We start from the raw sequence: 17,461 nt of genomic DNA, 5'->3' as shown, positions 1-17,461 counted from the left end.
GAGGAGTTATTCCAAGCTTTCTACTTCAGTAAAGTTTTAGTTACGACAAATTTATAATTTTAAGAATATTATAACTTATGTATATAATTTTAAGATATAGAATATTACGGACTAGCTACTTGTTATGAGATAATTTGTAACATCATTTTATTTCTACATAAAACCTTTAGAGGACAACTTAGATTTTATTTTTATTTACAAAATATAATTTTTACAAACAACTGGTATATAAATACAAAATTGCCAAGAAATTATGTATACAAAAGAAAAAATGGAAAGGAAAGGAAAGTAAAGAAATAAGAGAAAAAACTCACGTACCGGCACTCGGATGGCTCGGCTGCAGCGAGAGCGAACTGCCGAGGAGGCTCGCGTTAGCCCACCTTTATATAATCGTCGTTTTGATACGATGTGAGCAGTGAGCTTGGCAATCACTGGCGTATCGCGGCACTGACGAAACTAAGGGGAGTGGCAGGGGCATGCTCCCCCTCCCCCCCAAAAAATAAAATAAAACCAATGTATCATTAATAGTTGGTTGATAAAATTATAACAAATCTACGTTGAAAACCAATGTAAAATTAAAAAAAAGACTGATTTTCTTTAATAGAATAGACTATTTTGTTCTCGAATTTTTAGCCGAAAGTCAACTTTATCTCTAAACTTTGAAAATAACAGTTTCAGTTTTCAACCTTTTGCCATGTTGGCATGCCATATCAGCAGCCAAAGGGTTCCTATTTTTTAGCAACAACTCCCCTAGCCACGCACCAGATAGCCATATGTTTAGGCAGCCGCGCTCCGCCGGTGGGTGCCGAACATGCCTTGGCGGCGATCAAGGATGATCGAGACCGATATCTAGCGGGCGGCCGAGCCCCCAACGCACTGCCTCGCCGTTTTGGGAATGAGGAAGCTCCGGAAGGTGGCGAAAAATTGCCATCGCCCATCCTCGCTCGTGGATCATGCGTGTTTCGGTGTTTGCCTTCATATCTGCACGTTGCATTGCGTTGCGTTCCGATCGATGCCTTGCTATCTCGGAGGTCTTGGTTGGGGTCCTCGCCGGCCGCCGCCGCCGGTTCGGCTATCGAGCTGTGCGCAGACACATGCTATGGATATGTTGCACATCGATTTGGCAAGCCTAGCAGCCTAGCACCGTACAAAAAGGTGCCAGCGACTCGATATGTGCTCGCATATTGTTCGAGCAACTCCAACTCATGTCCTATTTGGCCTCCTACTCTACACTTAGAAGAGAGAAGGGGAAAAACATCTCCAACCAAATTCATATCTCATTCCTAACTGTGAGTCTCTCAGATCTGTTTGCCTTCCTTCCCATTTTTAGGAATAGGATGAGAGTGTCTCATCCTTTGAGAGAGTTGTTGGAGAGGAGGGAGAAATAAAATGAGAGACTCTCATTTACAGTGGCGCCCCTTAACAACGTACAGGCCGTGAATGTCTCGTCGGCCTACAATCGTACAGGCCGTTCTAGCTTGAAGCCCAATCAGTTTACTTGGGCTTGTGCCTGTGTTCCGACGGCGGCGCGAGCACAAAGCCCATCACCCAATTTCAAATCCCGTCTCGGCCCGGCCGTGGCTGGGGAGTCGCCGGAGCAGAGACGGGAGGAAATGGCGGCCACTCTTTTGCCGACCTTATCGCCGCCCATTTCCCGCGCCGCCGCCGCATTCCTCCTCCTCCGACGAGCCCCAGCGAAGCCCTTCTCCTGTCTTCGTCCTCCCCCGGCTCTACGCCGCTCTCTCTCTTCCGCCTCCTCGTCCTCCCCAGCAACCGCTCCCCCTGCCCTCCGCCCCCTTTCCACCGTGGCGTCCTCCTCCGCCGCTCGCGCCGCTCCGGCCCGCCGCGACCTCCTAATGCTCGGTATCGAGACAAGCTGCGACGACACTGCGGCCGCTGTGGTACTAGTGCTTGCTTCCTCTTCTCCTGTCGATTTTACCTGCGGCGGGGGCGTGGAGAACCCTTTATGTTTTTGTGCTGAGCTGCCTCCATGCTGTTTGTCTGGCTGCTTGCAGGTTAGAGGCGACGGGGAGATCCTTAGCCAAGTGGTGTCTTCCCAAGTAAGCCTTTTTCCAGCACAATTTTATTTCTTCATTCTGACCTCTTATTCCAATTGTAAATTTGGGCCGGTCTGCTTATGCAACATGGAATTAGTAGCATAGGACGGGAAACATTTGGGCATTGCTGACCAGGTCTACTTTTCTGTGACTTTTCCTTGGCCAACATCTGGAAGTCGGATTTGCTTGTGAGGTATGGGGGTGTTGCTCCGAAGATGGCCGAGGAAGCTCATGCTCTTGTGATTGACCAGGTGTGGTTTCTTAGATTGACAGAGGTTCTACAGCCTTTTGAGACTGGCATTTATGTTAATTGCGTGTATATTTTTTGCCCAGGTTGTCCAAAAGGCCCTCGATGATGCAAAATTGTCAGGAAGCGATCTTTCTGCTGTCGCTGTTACCGTCGGACCAGGACTTAGTCTATGCCTTAGAGGTATGGATGTACCTCCCCTTTGTTAGTTGGGATGTGAACTATCTGTTCACAAGAAATTGTGCTTAGAGGTTCATCAATTTACTAGAAATGAATCTCTAAGGCAGAAAGATTTACTACAGTTTTTAGGTGTACATGATTCAAATGAGCTGACTTTGATCATACTAGAAATTCATCTTTCAATTAAAGATCTGCATTGTTGGTTCTGTCATTCTGGAGAACTTTTGACGTCCTTGGAACTTCCATGATATTATGTGACGGGCATTGTGCTAGACTTCGGGATAAATACTAGCTTGCATGTGTATCAGGGGGGGTCATGAAGTCTAGTTTCTTGTTATTGTCTCCATGATCATATCCCTTGGCTTTTTTCTAAATTTAATGCAATTTCATGTCTAAACTGCAGTTGGTGTCCACAAAGCGAGACAAGTGGCAAAATCATTTGGCTTGCCTATTGTTGGAGTTCATCATATGGAAGCGCATGCATTAGTTTCCAGGTATTTAACTAATAGGGCCTTTGCTGTTCAATTAACCTTGATTTTAAATAGATCTGTTGGGCTTTGACTTTCTTTTATATGCCGTGCAAGTTGTTTAGATAATCCGTCATAAAGTGGAAGAAGGTTTTGTTTTCAAGAATAAAGGATAGAAAGTCTGTTTCAAGTCATTTGTTGTAATTTTTATAAACTTGCTTGTTGATATTTTTCATTTTGGTTTTACATCAGAATTTGCACATCTGTTTAGACTATAGACGTAGACATCCCCACCTCTTGGCTTGGCATCCTTCTGTAGTGTCATACAGAAGCAGATATTTGTTAAACTAAGCTGGTATAGTAGCATAAACTAAGAGCAAATGTTTTTTAATATTACGACTTTCGAATCTATAACCAATTTGCAACCTATGTAAAAATATTTATTTACTTTTGTATAATATAGGAGCAGATTTGTACCTATAGTAAACTACCAAGTTCTCAATGCCACATCATTCACCTATGGGCTAATAGGTGTCTTGTAGTGAATGAAAGAAAAACAAATAAACTCAAAGCTAAATTACTTAGAGCATGATAAACATGTTTATGACAAACACAACATTTTACAAACATAAACAAAATATTGCATAATATCTCACCATACTTCTAACTGTATGCATGCACTGTACTCGCAGTTAATGTTGTTTGATCCTTGTCAGGCTAGTGAACAAGGACCTTGATTTCCCATTTTTGGCTCTTCTAATTTCAGGTACATGCTAATTACAGTTGTGTCAACCTTATATGCTGCTACTTTCTCAATTTTCCCTGGATCAATAGGTCTTGACAAGATTCTCAACAACTTTGCAATTGGGATTAGTTTCCTAGGATTTTCAGCCAGGACCCAGCTGAAAAAATTAAAACAAAAAAAAATGGAACACACACTTATAACTTAGATGAACCTGCCTATGAGAATTGTGGCAAGCTGTGTCTTCCAATCATACAAAGCCCATGCCATTCAATATTCAACACTCTAAAAGCACAATTGCATTTTTCCGCTAGCTACAACACAGAATAGTTACCATATTTTGCTACTCTTATGTGTGTTACTACTAAGTGATTTTTAATTATCATATTTTTCTATTCTTCTGTGCATTAAACAAAAAATAATTGGGTCTCTTGATTTTTAATGCCTTTTAACTTACCACATCCTAGCTACCTCTTTTTGCACGATATTCACTACTTGAAACGCTTCCTTATTCCACAATATAAATTGATTTATTTCTTAAGCCCAACACTGCTGTTAAAATTATTGAAATGAAATGTATGTGACAGATGATTTTAGTCAATTACAGCGTGAACCTTGTTCCCATTGACAAAGGGCATGTAAATCAATGTAGAACTACTTCAACATAAGTTCCTTAAGCATATATGCTAATTTGGCTGGAAAACTAGTGTAATAATCAGGGCAGAAGGATTCCTGAATTCTTTCTGATGTCTTTAAGCTATCTAACAAGTCAATCTGTTCAGGAGGACACAATCTTCTTGTTCTTGCTCATAGCCTTGGGCAATACGTTCAACTGGGGACTACTATAGATGATGCGATTGGTGAGGCATATGACAAAACAGCAAGATGGTTGGGTCTTGATATGCGAAAAGGTGGTGGTCCTGCTCTTGAAGAGCTTGCTCTAGATGGTGATCCTGACTCTATTAAGTTCAGAGTAAGTCTTCTGATGTAGTTTTTCCATACCTGAGATATAGCTAAATGTTGTTATCGATTTGTTAATATTCTTAGCTAAATGATGTGATTGGTTACAGTTTTTCTTGTACACTTTCAGGTTCCAATGCGACAGCATAAAGATTGCAATTTTTCTTATGCTGGTCTGAAGACACAAGTCCGACTGGCAATTGAATCTAAGAATTTGTAAGCACACACTATCCCGTTTGGTCTCACTGATCTCAGTCCCTGTGTCCTCTCCTTTTTCCATAATATGAACAGACTTTCTGGTGTTTCCGGATCATCCACTTAGTATGCTTTGAGAAAGTAGTATTTGGTGTTAGGAATATCAAGACCCATACACTATAGGCCCATATGGCCCATGTACTTATCTTCTTCATATAGACAACAGAGCTACTGCTCTTCTCTCTCTCTCTCATTCGATTCTCCATCCAAGGTCTGTAACATGGAATCAGAGCAGGTTGGGTTAGGGCTAGGTTAGCCCACCCGTGATCCACTGTTCACCTCCGCCGGCGGTCGTCCGACGGCCAGTTTGCTATCCGCCGTTGCGGATCTGAGCGTTGCGGGCCGCCAGGTATCCATTTGGCCTGCTGCAGCCGCTCGCTCGCCCGTCCGCCCGCCTGTCGCGGCACTCCTGGTCGCCGCCCATCGCGGCACTCCTGGTCGCCGCCTGTCGTGGCGTCCGTCCCCGCCGGCTCGTCCTCCCTCCGCCGCCGTCGCGGCCCCTCCACCGCCGCCCGTAGCGACCCCTCCTCCGCCGCAGTCGTGGCCTCTCCATCCATGACCGCCTGCGCCTGTCCGCGCTCGCCCCTGTTCGCCGCCGTCGCGGCTTCCGCCCGCCCGTCTTCTTCTGCTGGTGCTGCTCTGCTCTGCTCTGCTGCCGGCCCGTCCAAGCTGTGCGCCCCTGCTCTGCTGGTGTTCTGCAGAAAGGAAAGAGGGAGGTGCTCTGCTCTGCTTGGGGCTCTGCTCTGCTGTGCTGCAGAGAAGGTCCCTTGTTGTTGTCTCTGGAGACTGCAGGTCATCTTCTCTGCTATTGAGGTCCCTAGCTCTTTGTTGCAGTAAGTGTTTTCAGTACTTCAACATGTCAGATTCAACCAATACAATTGCTATTGCAGCTGCTTCAGATTACATTGCCCCGGAGACTTGGTTTTTGGATTCAGGGGCTTCTTTCCATGTGACATCCGACAGGTCCAAATTGGTAGCATGTAAGCCTGTCACTGATGAATCTTGTCATGTTACTCATCAGGGTTCTCTTCAGTCTCCTCATTTCTATATACCTGATATTTCCTGTGTACCTCAGCTAACTATGAATCTTCTATCAGTGGGTCAAATAGCTGATATGAACTGCTTTGTTGGATTTGATGAGTCATCTTGCTTCATTCAGGACCGTCAAACAGGGAATGTGATTGGGACTGGTCATCGCCGTAGGGATTCTTCTAATCTCTATGTTTTGGATACCTTATGTCTTCCTTCTTCCGCTGCCCGTGCGTCGTCAACTGTGTCATCATCAGCTTCATCTTTTGCCAAGTGGCACCATCGTCTTGGTCACCTTTGTGGGTCTCGATTGTCTACCATAATTCATCAGGGACATCTAGGTCATATTCCTATTGATCCTAGCTTGCATTGCAAGGGTTGCAAGCTTGGGAAACAAGTACAACTCCCATATTCCAGCAGTACTTCGCATTCTATTAGACCTTTTGATCTTATTCACTCGGATGTCTGGGGTCCTTCACCTTTTGCTTCCAAGGGTGGTCACAGTTACTATGTCATTTTCATTGATGACTATTCTCGATACACCTGGATCTATTTTATGAAACATCGATCCCAACTGTGTTCTATTTACCAGTCCTTTGCTCGCATGGTACACACTCAATTTTCCACTGCTGTTAGAGTTTTTCGTTCTGATTCTGGAGGTGAATACTTGTCTTCAGCTTTTCGCCAGTTTCTCACCTCCGAGGGCACGCTTGCTCAGCTCTCCTGTGCAGGTGCTCATGCTCAAAATGGTGTTGCTGAACGTAAACATCGTCATCTTATCGAGACTGCTCGCACACTTCTCATTGCATCTTTTGTTCCTTCTCATTTTTGGGGAGAAGCTATCTCTACTGCTGTTTATCTTATTAATCGGCAACCTTCCTCCAAACTTGATGGAAAATGTCCTGGTGAGGTTCTTTTTGGTATACCTCCTAACTATGACCATCTCCGAGTTTTTGGGTGCACATGCTATGTCTTACTTGCACCTTGTGAGCGAACTAAGTTGACTGCTCAGTCCGTTGAATGTGTTTTTCTAGGTTATAGTCCCGAGCATAAGGGTTATCATTGCTATGATCCTTCCTCTCGTCGCATGCGTATCTCTCGTGATGCAACATTTGTTGAGAATCGTCCTTTCTTCTACAACCCTTCTACTCAGTCCTCATCTTCTTCCATAGAGTCCACATCATTTCTTTTTCTTCCTCCTATTTCATCTAGTGATGCTACCATAACACCACCACCACCTCCTCCTCCTCCTCCTCCTCCTGATACCCTTATTCCTGATCCTACTCCTTCCACCACATCCACTCTACCACCACCTCCGCCCTCTAAACCACCTATAACACATGTCTACACTCGTCGTCGCACAGGGCTTCCGGCTAGTCCTACCTCCTCGGCCAGTCTTGATACTCCCGTTTTAGATGAATCTGCCAATATTGATGAGTCATGTGCTATCTCTGATGAGTTACAGGCTGGTCCACGATATAATCTACGGGATCGCACTACTATTGAGCCTCCTGACAAGTTGGGATTTCCACGTGTGAGTGCTGTTATTGTTGAGCCATCCACTTATCAGGAAGCTTCTTGTATTCCAGAATGGCAGCTTGCTATGTCCGAAGAGCTTGCTGCTCTTGATCGTACAGGCACTTGGGATATTGTTTCATTACCGTCACATGCGGTACCCATTACATGTAAGTGGGTGTTTAAAATCAAGACCAAGTCCGATGGTTCTGTTGAGAGATATAAGGCACGTCTTGTTGCTAGAGGGTTCCAACAGATTCAGGGACGAGATTATGATGAGACATTTGCCCCTGTTGCTCATATGACTACTGTTCGTACTTTGATTGCAGTGGCTGCCATTTCTTCTTGGCGTATCTCTCAGATGGATGTTCAGAATGCTTTTCTTCATGGTGACTTGCATGAGGAAGCTTATATGCAGCCACCCCCAGGTGTTGATGCTCCTTTAGGATATGTTTGTCGACTTCGTCGTGCTTTATATGGCCTTAAACAAGCTCCTCGTGCTTGGTTTGAGCGTTTTGTTACTGTGGTTCGGGCTGCTGGTTTTTCCCCTAGTGATCATGATCCTGCCTTATTTATTCATCTCTCTCCATGTGGACGTACTTTGCTACTTTTATATGTTGATGATATGTTGATAACAGGAGATGATGTGGAATATATTTCTCAGCTGAAGCAGCAGCTTAGTGAGCAATTTCATATGTCTGATTTGGGTCCTCTCAGCTATTTCTTAGGAATCGAGGTAATACATTCTGCAAAGGGTTATTATCTTTCTCAGTCCAAATACATACAAGATCTTATTGCTCGGTCTGGTATTACTGATAATCGGACGGCTGCTACACCTATGGATCTTCACCTGCAGCTTCGCCCTAATGACGGTACACCTCTTGAGTATCCCTTTCGATATCGGCATATTGTGGGCAGCCTTGTTTATCTCACTGTTACTAGACCTGATATTGCTCATGCAGTCCATATTCTCAGTCAGTTTGTGAGTGCTCCTACTTCGGTTCATTTTGGACATTTGATTCGTGTGTTGAGATATTTACGGGGGACATCATCTCAGTGTTTGCTCTATGCTCGTGATAGTCCGCTTCAGCTTCATGCTTACTCAGACTCTACTTGGGCGAGTGATCCAACAGATCGTCGTTCTATCACAGGTTATTGCATTCTTTTTGGCTCTTCTCCTCTTGCATGGAAGTCTAAGAAGCAGGCAGCTGTATCTCGATCCAGTACAGAGGCAGAACTTAGAGCCCTTGCCACTACCACTTCAGAGATTGTAGGGCTTCGATGGTTGTTACATGATTTTGGTATTTCTTGTGATGCTCCCACACCTCTTTTTTGCGATAATACTGGAGCCATACAGATTGCTAATGATCCAGTGAAGCATGAACTTACAAAGCATATTGGTGTGGATGCCTCATTTACGCGATCTCACTGTCATCAGAAAACAATTGATCTTCAGTATGTACCGTCAGAACTGCAATTGACAGACTTTTTCACCAAAGCACAAACTCGGGAGCAGCATCGGCTTCACTTACTCAAACTCAATGCTTCAAATCCTCCGTTTTCGCCTTAAGTTTGAAGTGTTAGGAGCTCAATTCTAACTCTCATTGAGCTGAGAGGATGACAATGAACTTGGGGCAATTTTCTGGTTTTCTCATATTCACAAACTCAAAACCATACCAACCCAAGGGGCTGGGGATACATACTTATAGGCAGCCAGGGCAGGCAGCCAAAGGATGCTAAGATGCTAGTCAAAAGAACTAAAGCTAGATGCTGTCCTAGCAAACTGACTGTCCTAGCAAACTGAAATATGCTAAAGGAATAGATGCTCTGGTCCTTGCAAGGACCCTATGCCTTATCCATCCAGCACAAAGACTTATCCATCATTCTCCCCCTAAGTCTTGTGCGTCGTCTTAAGTCTTGTGCGTCGTCTTGTGGGAGGAGTGGACCATCCCGGTCCTGGAGCAGAGCTCAAGGAACTTGATCCTCCCAAGGGGCTTGGTGAGCAGGTCTGCAAGCTGGTCCTTGGTGTTGATGTAGCTTGCCTTGATGCTCCCGTCCTCCAAGCAGCCTCGGATGAAGTGGTACCTCACCCGGATGTGCTTGCTCCGTTCATGGAAAACAGGGTTCTTCGCCAAAGCTAGGGCGGACTTGCTGTCCACCCTGAGCTCCACCGCTCCAATGTCTCTGCCGAGTAGATCACCAAGCAGTCGAGCGAGCCAGAGCGCCTGAGTCGACGCGGTGGAGGCCGCTATGTACTCGGCCTCGCAACTGGACAAGGCCACCACCTGCTGCTTGACCGACTGCCAGCTAACAAGGCACCCGCCGAGGAAGAAGAGGATCCCGCTCGTGCTCTTGCTGGTGTCGATGTCGCCGGCGTGGTCGCTGTCGCTGTACCCGACGAAGTGTGCCGCTCCAGGGCACCTCGGGTAGTGGAGACCGTGGTCGAGAGTCCCCGCAACATAGCGGATGATCCTCTTCACGGCCTGCTGGTGCTCCGTCGTCGGTCGCTGCATGAACCGACTAACGTAGCCGACGGAGAACGCCAAGTCCGGCCGCGTGTGGGCGAGGTAGCGTAGGCTCCCCACAAGGCGCCGGTACTGAGTAGCGTCCACCTCCTCTGCCGTGCTGTCACGGCTCAGCTTCAGCCTCTCCTCCATTGGAGTGAGAGCTGGGTTGCAGTCGGTGAGCCCGGCGAGCTCGACGACGCGCTTGGCGTAGGCGGTCTGTCGAAGTGTGATCCCGGAGTCGTCCTGGTGCACCTCGATCCCCAGGTAGAAGGAGAGAGGCCCCAGGTCGCTCATCTGAAAGGTGGCCTTCATCTCCTCCTTGAACGCCACCACCTCCTCATCCTTGGTGCCGGTGATCACCAAGTCGTCGACGTAGACACCCACCAGCAGGGCATTGCCTCCATTGCCCCGCCGGTAGATGGCCGCCTCGTGCGGGCTTTGCTCGAAGCCCATCCCCTTGAGCGTGGAGTCCAGCTTGGCATTCCACGCCCTCGGGGCCTGCCGTAAGCCATAGAGGGCCTTGCGCAGACGTAGCACCTTACCCTCCTTGCCGGGGATCGCAAACCCCGGCGGCTGGTGCACGTAGACCTCCTCCTTCAAGTCGCCGTTGAGAAACGCCGACTTGACGTCCATGTGATGGACGCGCCAGCCCTCCTGGGCAGCCAGCGCAAGGAGAAGTCGCACGGACTCCATCCGTGCCACGGGAGCGAAGGCATCGTCGAAGTCGACTCCCCCCTGCTGCACGAAACCTCGTGCCACCAGGCGAGCCTTGTGCTTGACGACGGTGCCGGCCTCATCCCTCTTCAGCTTGAACACCCACTTAAGGGTGATCGCGCGGTGACCACGAGGGAGATCAGCAAGCTCCCAAGTGCGGTTCTTCTCAACCGCGTCCATCTCCGACTGCATCGCGGCACGCCGTGTCCCTCGGCCTCTGCGAAAGACTGAGGCTCGCCGTCGTCGCACGCGAGGTGCAACTGCGCCTCCAGGTCGTGAGGCACCAGTCCCGGCACCGGCTGATCACCGAGAAGGTCCTCCATCGTACGGTACCGCAGTGGCTCACCGTCGTGGTACGCGTCGATGCGCTCCTCGTCGTGAGAGAACGGAGTAGCGAACTCCACCGGGCTGTGCTCAGCATGAGCAGGTGCTGTAGTAGGCGTGCCCGGAGGAGTGGCTGTCGGTGCTGGAGTCCGCGGCGTCGCCGGCTGTGGTGGTGCAGCCGAGGAACTCGGCGCAGCCGGAGTCGTAGCTGAAGAGCGTGGTGCCGCCGGTGTGGCGGGCGCCGGAGTCGGTGGAGGCTCGGGGACCGGGGTAGGCACGCTCGGCGAAGAAGAGCTGCCTACTCCCCCGGCTCCCTCGAAGTGGACGTACTCGACGGTGAAGTCGTCGTACGTCGGAGCTGAGCCGTCGTCCACCGCCTTGTCCCACGCCCATCCTCGCCCTTCGTCGAACACAACGTCGCGCGCCGTGCGCACACGCTGTGTCTCCGGGTCGAGAATGCGGTAGGCCTTCGAACCCTCCGCGTAGCCGATGAACACTCCCGGAGTGCTCCTGTCGTCGAGCTTGCCGATGTGGCCAAGCTCCTTGGCGAACGCGAGGCAGCCGAAGACCCGCAGGTGGGAGACCGCCGGCTTACGCCCATGCCAAGCCTCATACGGCGTCATGCCGTCGAGTGCCTTGGTGGGCGAGCGGTTGAGGATGTAGACAGCCGTCACCACTGCCTCTCCCCAGAAGACGGCCGGCATGCCCCTCTGCTTGAGGAGGGCCCGGGCCATCCCCACCACCGTCTGGTTGCGCCGCTCGACGACGCCATTCTGCTGCGGGCTGTACGGCGCAGAGTAGTGGCGCTGGATGCCCTCATCCGCGCAGTACGCCGTGAACTCGCCACCGTTGTCGGTGCGCAGCACGCGCAACTTGCGGCCGCTCTCCGCCTCCGCAGCGGCCTGAGCACGCCTGATGGCGTCCGCAGCCTCTCCCTTGCTGCCGAGGATCATCACCCACATGAAGCGGGAGAGGTCGTCGACGAGCAGCAGGAAGTAGCGCCGTCCTCCTGGTGTGACCGGTGTCACCGGGCCACATAAGTCCCCGTGTACGAGCTCGAGCCGCTCCTTGGCTCGGAAGCTCGCCTGCTGGGGGAAGGAGTGCCGCCTCTGCTTCGTCAGCACGCAGACGTCGCAGAGCTGCTCCACGTGGTCGAGGCACGGGAGGCCTCGCACCATCTCCTTGGCGCCGAGCCGCTTCAGGGCCTCAAAGTGGAGGTGCCCAAAGCGCTCGTGCCACTGCCATGCCTCGTCGTCCCTGCGAGCTGCAAGACAAAGAGGCTGGGCCACCCCGACATGGAGAATGTAGAGGCGGTTCTTCCCTCGAACCACCCTGGCGAGAAGCTGGCGACGGTGGTCCCAGATGCGGAGGACCCCGCTGTCGATCACTACGCGGGAGCCGCTCTCATCGAGTTGCCCAAGGCTGATGATGGAGTTCCGCAGCGCCGGGATGTAGTAGACTCCGGTGAGCATCCGGTGCTCTCCGGACTTGGCGGTGAAGATCACGGAGCCCACGCCTTTGATCTCCACGGCGGAGGAGTCCCCGAAACTGACGGAGCCACCTACGTCGACGTCCAGGTCGGAGAAGAACTCCCGCCGCCCTGTCATGTGGTGCGTGGCGCCGGAGTCGAGGTACCAGCCATCGACCCTGTCGTCGTCGGAGCCGTTGCCGAGGAGAACTCGGGCACGCGGCTCGTCGAGGTGGAGTAGAGCGGTGACAGGCGGTGCCGCTGGATGCGGCTCCATGTCCCCGTGGAGTAGGAACAGAGCCGGCTCGTCATCCGGCTGGGCCTCCGCGACGTGGGCTTGGCCCCCACGCCTCCGCTGCGGGCAGTCCCTGGCCCAATGGCCGGGCCTGCCACAGTTGTGGCAGGCGTCGTCTCGTGCCGCCTTGGGCCTGTCAGCGGCGCCGCCCTGAGCATCTCCGCGGGCGCCACCCTCGGCGCGCCCTCGTGCCCCGGCTTGGGCACCTCCGCGCCCCTTTCGCGGCTTGCCGCGCTTGTGGCCACCAGTCGAGGAAGAGGGCTCCCCCCTCCTCCAGTCACCGCGCCGAGCCTCCCACTGCTCCTGAGTGAGGTGGAGCTTCCCACCGATGGAGATGCCTCCCGAGGGAGGCTGTGGCTCGTCGCTGTCGACGACCTTGAGGCGACCTATCGCCTCCTCGATCGTCATGGTGGAGAGATCCAGCAGAGACTCGATCGAGCGAGCGGTCTGCCTGTACCTCTCGGGGACGCAGCGGAAGAGCTTCTCGACGGCTCTCTCCTCGTCGTAGGTGTCGTCGCCGAACTGCACCACCTTCTGCAGCAGAGTGTTGAGACGGAGGGCGAAGTCATCAACATCCTCACCTGGCTTGAAGGCCAGGTTCTCCCACTCCTTGCGAAGTGCCTGGAGAGTGGTCTTGCGGGCGCGATCGCTGCCGATACGTGCCGCAGCGATGGAGTCCCAGGCCTCCTTGGCAGTTCGCTTCTTGGAAAGCGTGAACCGCATCTCGGGCGGGGCTGTTGCGATGAGAGCATCCAGCGCCCGTCGATCCTCATCGTAGTCGACGTCGCCGTACCGGACTGCCTCCCACATATGCCGCACCTGGAGCTTCACCTCCATGACCGCGGCCCACTCGACGTAGTTGGTCTTGGTGAGGGTGGGCCACCCACCGCCGGGACCGACGTTCCTGACCACCGCCTGGAGGCCGTGGTAGCCGGGGGCGCCGCCGCGCGCACCCCAGCCAGGAGTGCCGCCACCGCCCTGCGCGCCGCCGCCAGGGGCGCGGCCGCCGCCAGGGGCGCCGCCTCCGCCCTGCGCGCGGCCGCCGCCGCCGGGTGCGCGGCCCCCTGGACCGCCGCCGGGCGCGCCGCCGTCCAGGCCGCCGCCGGGCGCGCGGGCCCCTGGACCGCCGCCGGGCGCGCCGCCGTCCAGGCCGCCGCCGCCGGGGTGGGCTGCTGCCCACCGCGCGGTCCGCTCCCGCGCTCTCTCCCTCTCCAACTCCTCAAGGTCCTCGTCGGCGGTGGCGTCGCCGGCGATGGAGCCGCTGAGGCTGCCGCGCAAGGTCTCAACCTCGACCTCCGCCGCACGCGCTGTATCCTCCGCCTCCTCTGCTTCCACCTCCGCCCTGGCCGCTGCCAGCTCCGCTGCAGCCAGCCTGGCCGCCCTCGCCGCAGCTGCAGCGGCTTGAGCCGTCGCTCGCCTGCGCTCCTCTGCCGCGGCGAGCTCGGCGTCTCGCTGGCGCCGTGCGCTCGAGGCGACCGAGCGCTGAGACGGTGCGTCGGACATGGCGCGCCTCCAAGGGCTGTTGCGTGGAGAGGGGGAAGGGAACGGGGAAGAAGAGGCAGCCGGAGCTGCTGCTGCTGCTGCTGTTGCAGCGGCTGCTGCTGCTGTAGTTGCTGGTGGTGGTGGCTGGGCTGCTACCGCGGCTTGGGAAGGGGAGGAGCAAGAGATATCCAACCTACAGGAAAGTACGGCTCTGATACCAGATGTTAGGAGCTCAATTCTAACTCTCATTGAGCTGAGAGGATGACAATGAACTTGGGGCAATTTTCTGGTTTTCTCATATTCACAAACTCAAAGTCATACCAACCCAAGGGGCTGGGGATACATACTTATAGGCAGCCAGGGCAGACAGCCAAAGGATGCTAAGATGCTAGTCAAAAGAACTAAAGCTAGATGCTGTCCTAGCAAACTGACTGTCCTAGCAAACTGAAATATGCTAAAGGAATAGATGCTCTGGTCCTTGCAAGGACCCTATGCCTTATCCATCCAGCACAAAGACTTATCTATCATGAAGGGGGGTGTTAGGAATATCAAGACCCATACACTATAGGCCCATATGGCCCATGTACTTATCTTCTTCATATAGACAACAGAGCTACTGCTCTTCTCTCTCTCTCATTCGATTCTCCATCCAAGGTCTGTAACATTTGGTACTTTCTCTATACCTCAAGTTCAAAGTTCTAAACTGGCAGAATTTGAGCTGTTAAATTCACATTTGTAAATTCTCTTTTATGCTTAAAGGATATTTGTTTCAAGTAGCACTTGTGTCAAAACCTGTGCAAGTAATTATGTACCAAGTTTAGTAACTTGGTCTTAAAATATGGGAAGTCCTTTATCTTTTTTAGAAAACATTTGCAGTTTACATGGTAATAGTTATATTCTCGTTAGCTGATCTTTCGTTTTTACACTGTGATAGAAGCGCAGATGATATTCCCATTTCGTCTGCATCAGAGGAAGACAGACAATCAAGGGCGAACATTGCTGCCTCTTTTCAGGTTCTACACAATGGACAAGATATTCAATGTTTACTGGGGACTTTGATGTTTTCCTGATAATTTTGACCCTTGCAGCGAGTTGCTGTGTTACATTTGGAAGAAAGATGCCAACGAGCAGTTGAATGGGCATTGAAGATTGAACCTTCCATCAAATACTTTGTAATCTTAGTTTTAAAAAAAATACTTTGTAATCTAGATATCTTGCTGATGGTTAAATCTGTTTAACTCATCCAGTATGCGGACTGATCCAATAATTAAAGGTTGTTTCAGGGGGCGTCGCATCAAACAAGTACATTAGAACTCGCCTGAATCAAGTTGCTGAGAATAACGGACTACAACTTGTATCTCCTACTCCAAGCCTTTGTACTGACAATGGTATGAGTTAATTGAAAAATCTTAGTAACTTAGTATCGCACTGAACTGTCAATAAAATCGTCTTGCATTTAAAGTCAGTTACCATACAACTCATTGCAGTTCTTTGATTTTCACTATAGACCCTAGGATGTACTATTCTATCTCCTTTTTTTAAGATATTGAGGTATATTTTAGATGTCTTTACGACTTGATTCTTAATTCTTTTCCTGAGCAATAACCAGTTTTACTATGTTGCTGCATTTGCATAGGCGTCATGATTGCTTGGACTGGGATTGAGCACTTCATTGCGGGAAGATTTGAGGACCCACCTGCTGCTGATGAGCCTGATGATACGCAGGTCTGCCAATTGGCTTGCACCTTGCATTTAATTCGTGAGAAGTTTCTGTGCTCATTGTTTAAGTGTGACTAGTATTTAGGAGTACTTTGTGTTCTTTAACCATTTATAATGGCTGGCTTAAGCAGGCCTTTTTACTTTCTCTCTTATGTTTTTTTTCTATGTTTATTTACTCACGGTTTGAAGCACAAGGCTGTTTAACATCCTTACACCATGACGACCACCAAAGTGATAAGTTGTAGCTGCACTAAACCATTTCTGTTTCTATCATGACACTGTTAGACTCTCTAATTTTTTTTAGCTTTGTATAGTTGGGCCAAGGACCAAGCAATAGCTTGGTAGAGCTCTAGTTGAGATGCCACCCACCTGAGGGCTTGAGGTCTCGTGAGTACCTGTACCACCCTATACGGTCAGTACTCACCTCTTAAGACAAAACCAAAGGGGACAGCTCTAACTTTTCAAAAAAAAAAGAGGAGGGGGGGGGGGGGCAGCTCTCCCCGTGATAGTATAATTGGGAGAAAGGCAGGTGTCAAACACCAATCCAGTTGTCAGCAGGTGGGATATAGTTCTGTAAGTTGTTTTGAAACTTTGACTCCAATTACAGTTCCACATTGGCTTATTTATCCCAATAACTACACTTGGCTCTACTGTTGAAGTTCGATAATCTGTTGTCATGTAGATCAACTCTGTAAGAAATCAAAACTATGACATATAACTCTTTAAATTAAATGGCACCAGGTCAGATTGTTTTGACTTCAGACCTATTTCTTGTCCCGAAAGTTGTCTTAGCAGTGGAGAATCTGAAACTACTGCTGCAAAAAAATTCATGAGCTACTTCTCTATTTTCTTTGCCTGATCAGTTCTTGTGTGGTACAGTATGAGCTGCGGCCAAGATGGCCTCTTGGTGAGGAATATTCCGAAGGAAGAAGCGTTGCACGATCGTTGAAGACCGCTCGTGTCCATCCATCACTAACGTCAATGATACAGGGCTCTCTTCAAAAGTAGTTCAGTTGGAACCAATTATTGGTCTCAGCTGCTTGTGCAGTTGAGTTCCCTGTATTCTTCCAGTTTTGGGGTTCGCGATCTTCATAGCTAACCATTAATTTGTATTCACTTAATTGCAGCAACAAGCTGCAAAAGGGCTGAACTGGTTGTTTAGTTGTACATATGACTATATGAGGCAATATGTACAATGATTCAGTTCATTAAGAAGAATATGTTACATATTTATTGCATCATGTGATCTACTATGAAGGCTTTGTAACTAAATCTCGAATTTTGTGTAGATTTGTTTAGTCCTTTGGTCCTTTGTGTACATTTGAGAACTTTGCTGGTATTTTCCAGGTAAGCGTTTCTTGTTTGAAGAAGAAAACAAAGGTGCTGTAATTCGTCAAACTGAAGTGAAGTTATTGCATACTATTCGCTACTGCAGTTGGATTTGCAGCATTCGCATGGTGCAGCTTGTGCTTCACCGTGGCGTGGAGTTAATCAGTTGCA

At 50.2% G+C, this 17,461-nt stretch overlaps 1 protein-coding gene across 3 annotated transcripts; it reads left to right on the top strand.

Annotated features, from left to right (window-relative positions):
- The first annotated feature begins 1,558 nt into the window (after window positions 1-1,558).
- LOC120706648 (probable tRNA N6-adenosine threonylcarbamoyltransferase, mitochondrial) lies at window positions 1,559-17,202 on the top strand. 3 transcript variants are annotated; one of them, XR_005688389.1, is made up of 13 exons: window positions 1,559-1,901; window positions 2,016-2,060; window positions 2,234-2,308; window positions 2,391-2,487; window positions 2,888-2,978; window positions 3,668-3,717; window positions 4,476-4,666; window positions 4,784-4,869; window positions 15,177-15,255; window positions 15,331-15,414; window positions 15,526-15,630; window positions 15,879-15,967; window positions 16,841-17,202. XR_005688389.1 is itself a non-coding variant. In XM_039991334.1 (13 exons), exons 1-13 carry the CDS (start codon window positions 1,614-1,616, stop codon window positions 16,967-16,969), a joined length of 1,416 nt encoding a protein of 471 aa, XP_039847268.1. In that variant the 5' UTR covers window positions 1,559-1,613; the 3' UTR covers window positions 16,970-17,202. The 3 variants fall into 3 exon arrangements, 2 of the variants coding, with proteins under 2 accessions (XP_039847268.1, XP_039847267.1); XM_039991334.1 differs by having other exon boundaries at window positions 15,180-15,255; window positions 15,516-15,630; XM_039991333.1 differs by having other exon boundaries at window positions 1,560-1,901; window positions 15,516-15,630.
- Window positions 17,203-17,461: the final 259 nt, after the last annotated feature.

This window comes from Panicum virgatum, chromosome 5K (assembly GCF_016808335.1).
Source record: "Panicum virgatum strain AP13 chromosome 5K, P.virgatum_v5, whole genome shotgun sequence".
NCBI lineage: Eukaryota > Viridiplantae > Streptophyta > Magnoliopsida > Poales > Poaceae > Panicum > Panicum virgatum.
The sequence above is the reverse complement of the archived record's forward strand: the minus strand, read 5'-3'. Positions and strand labels throughout refer to the sequence as shown.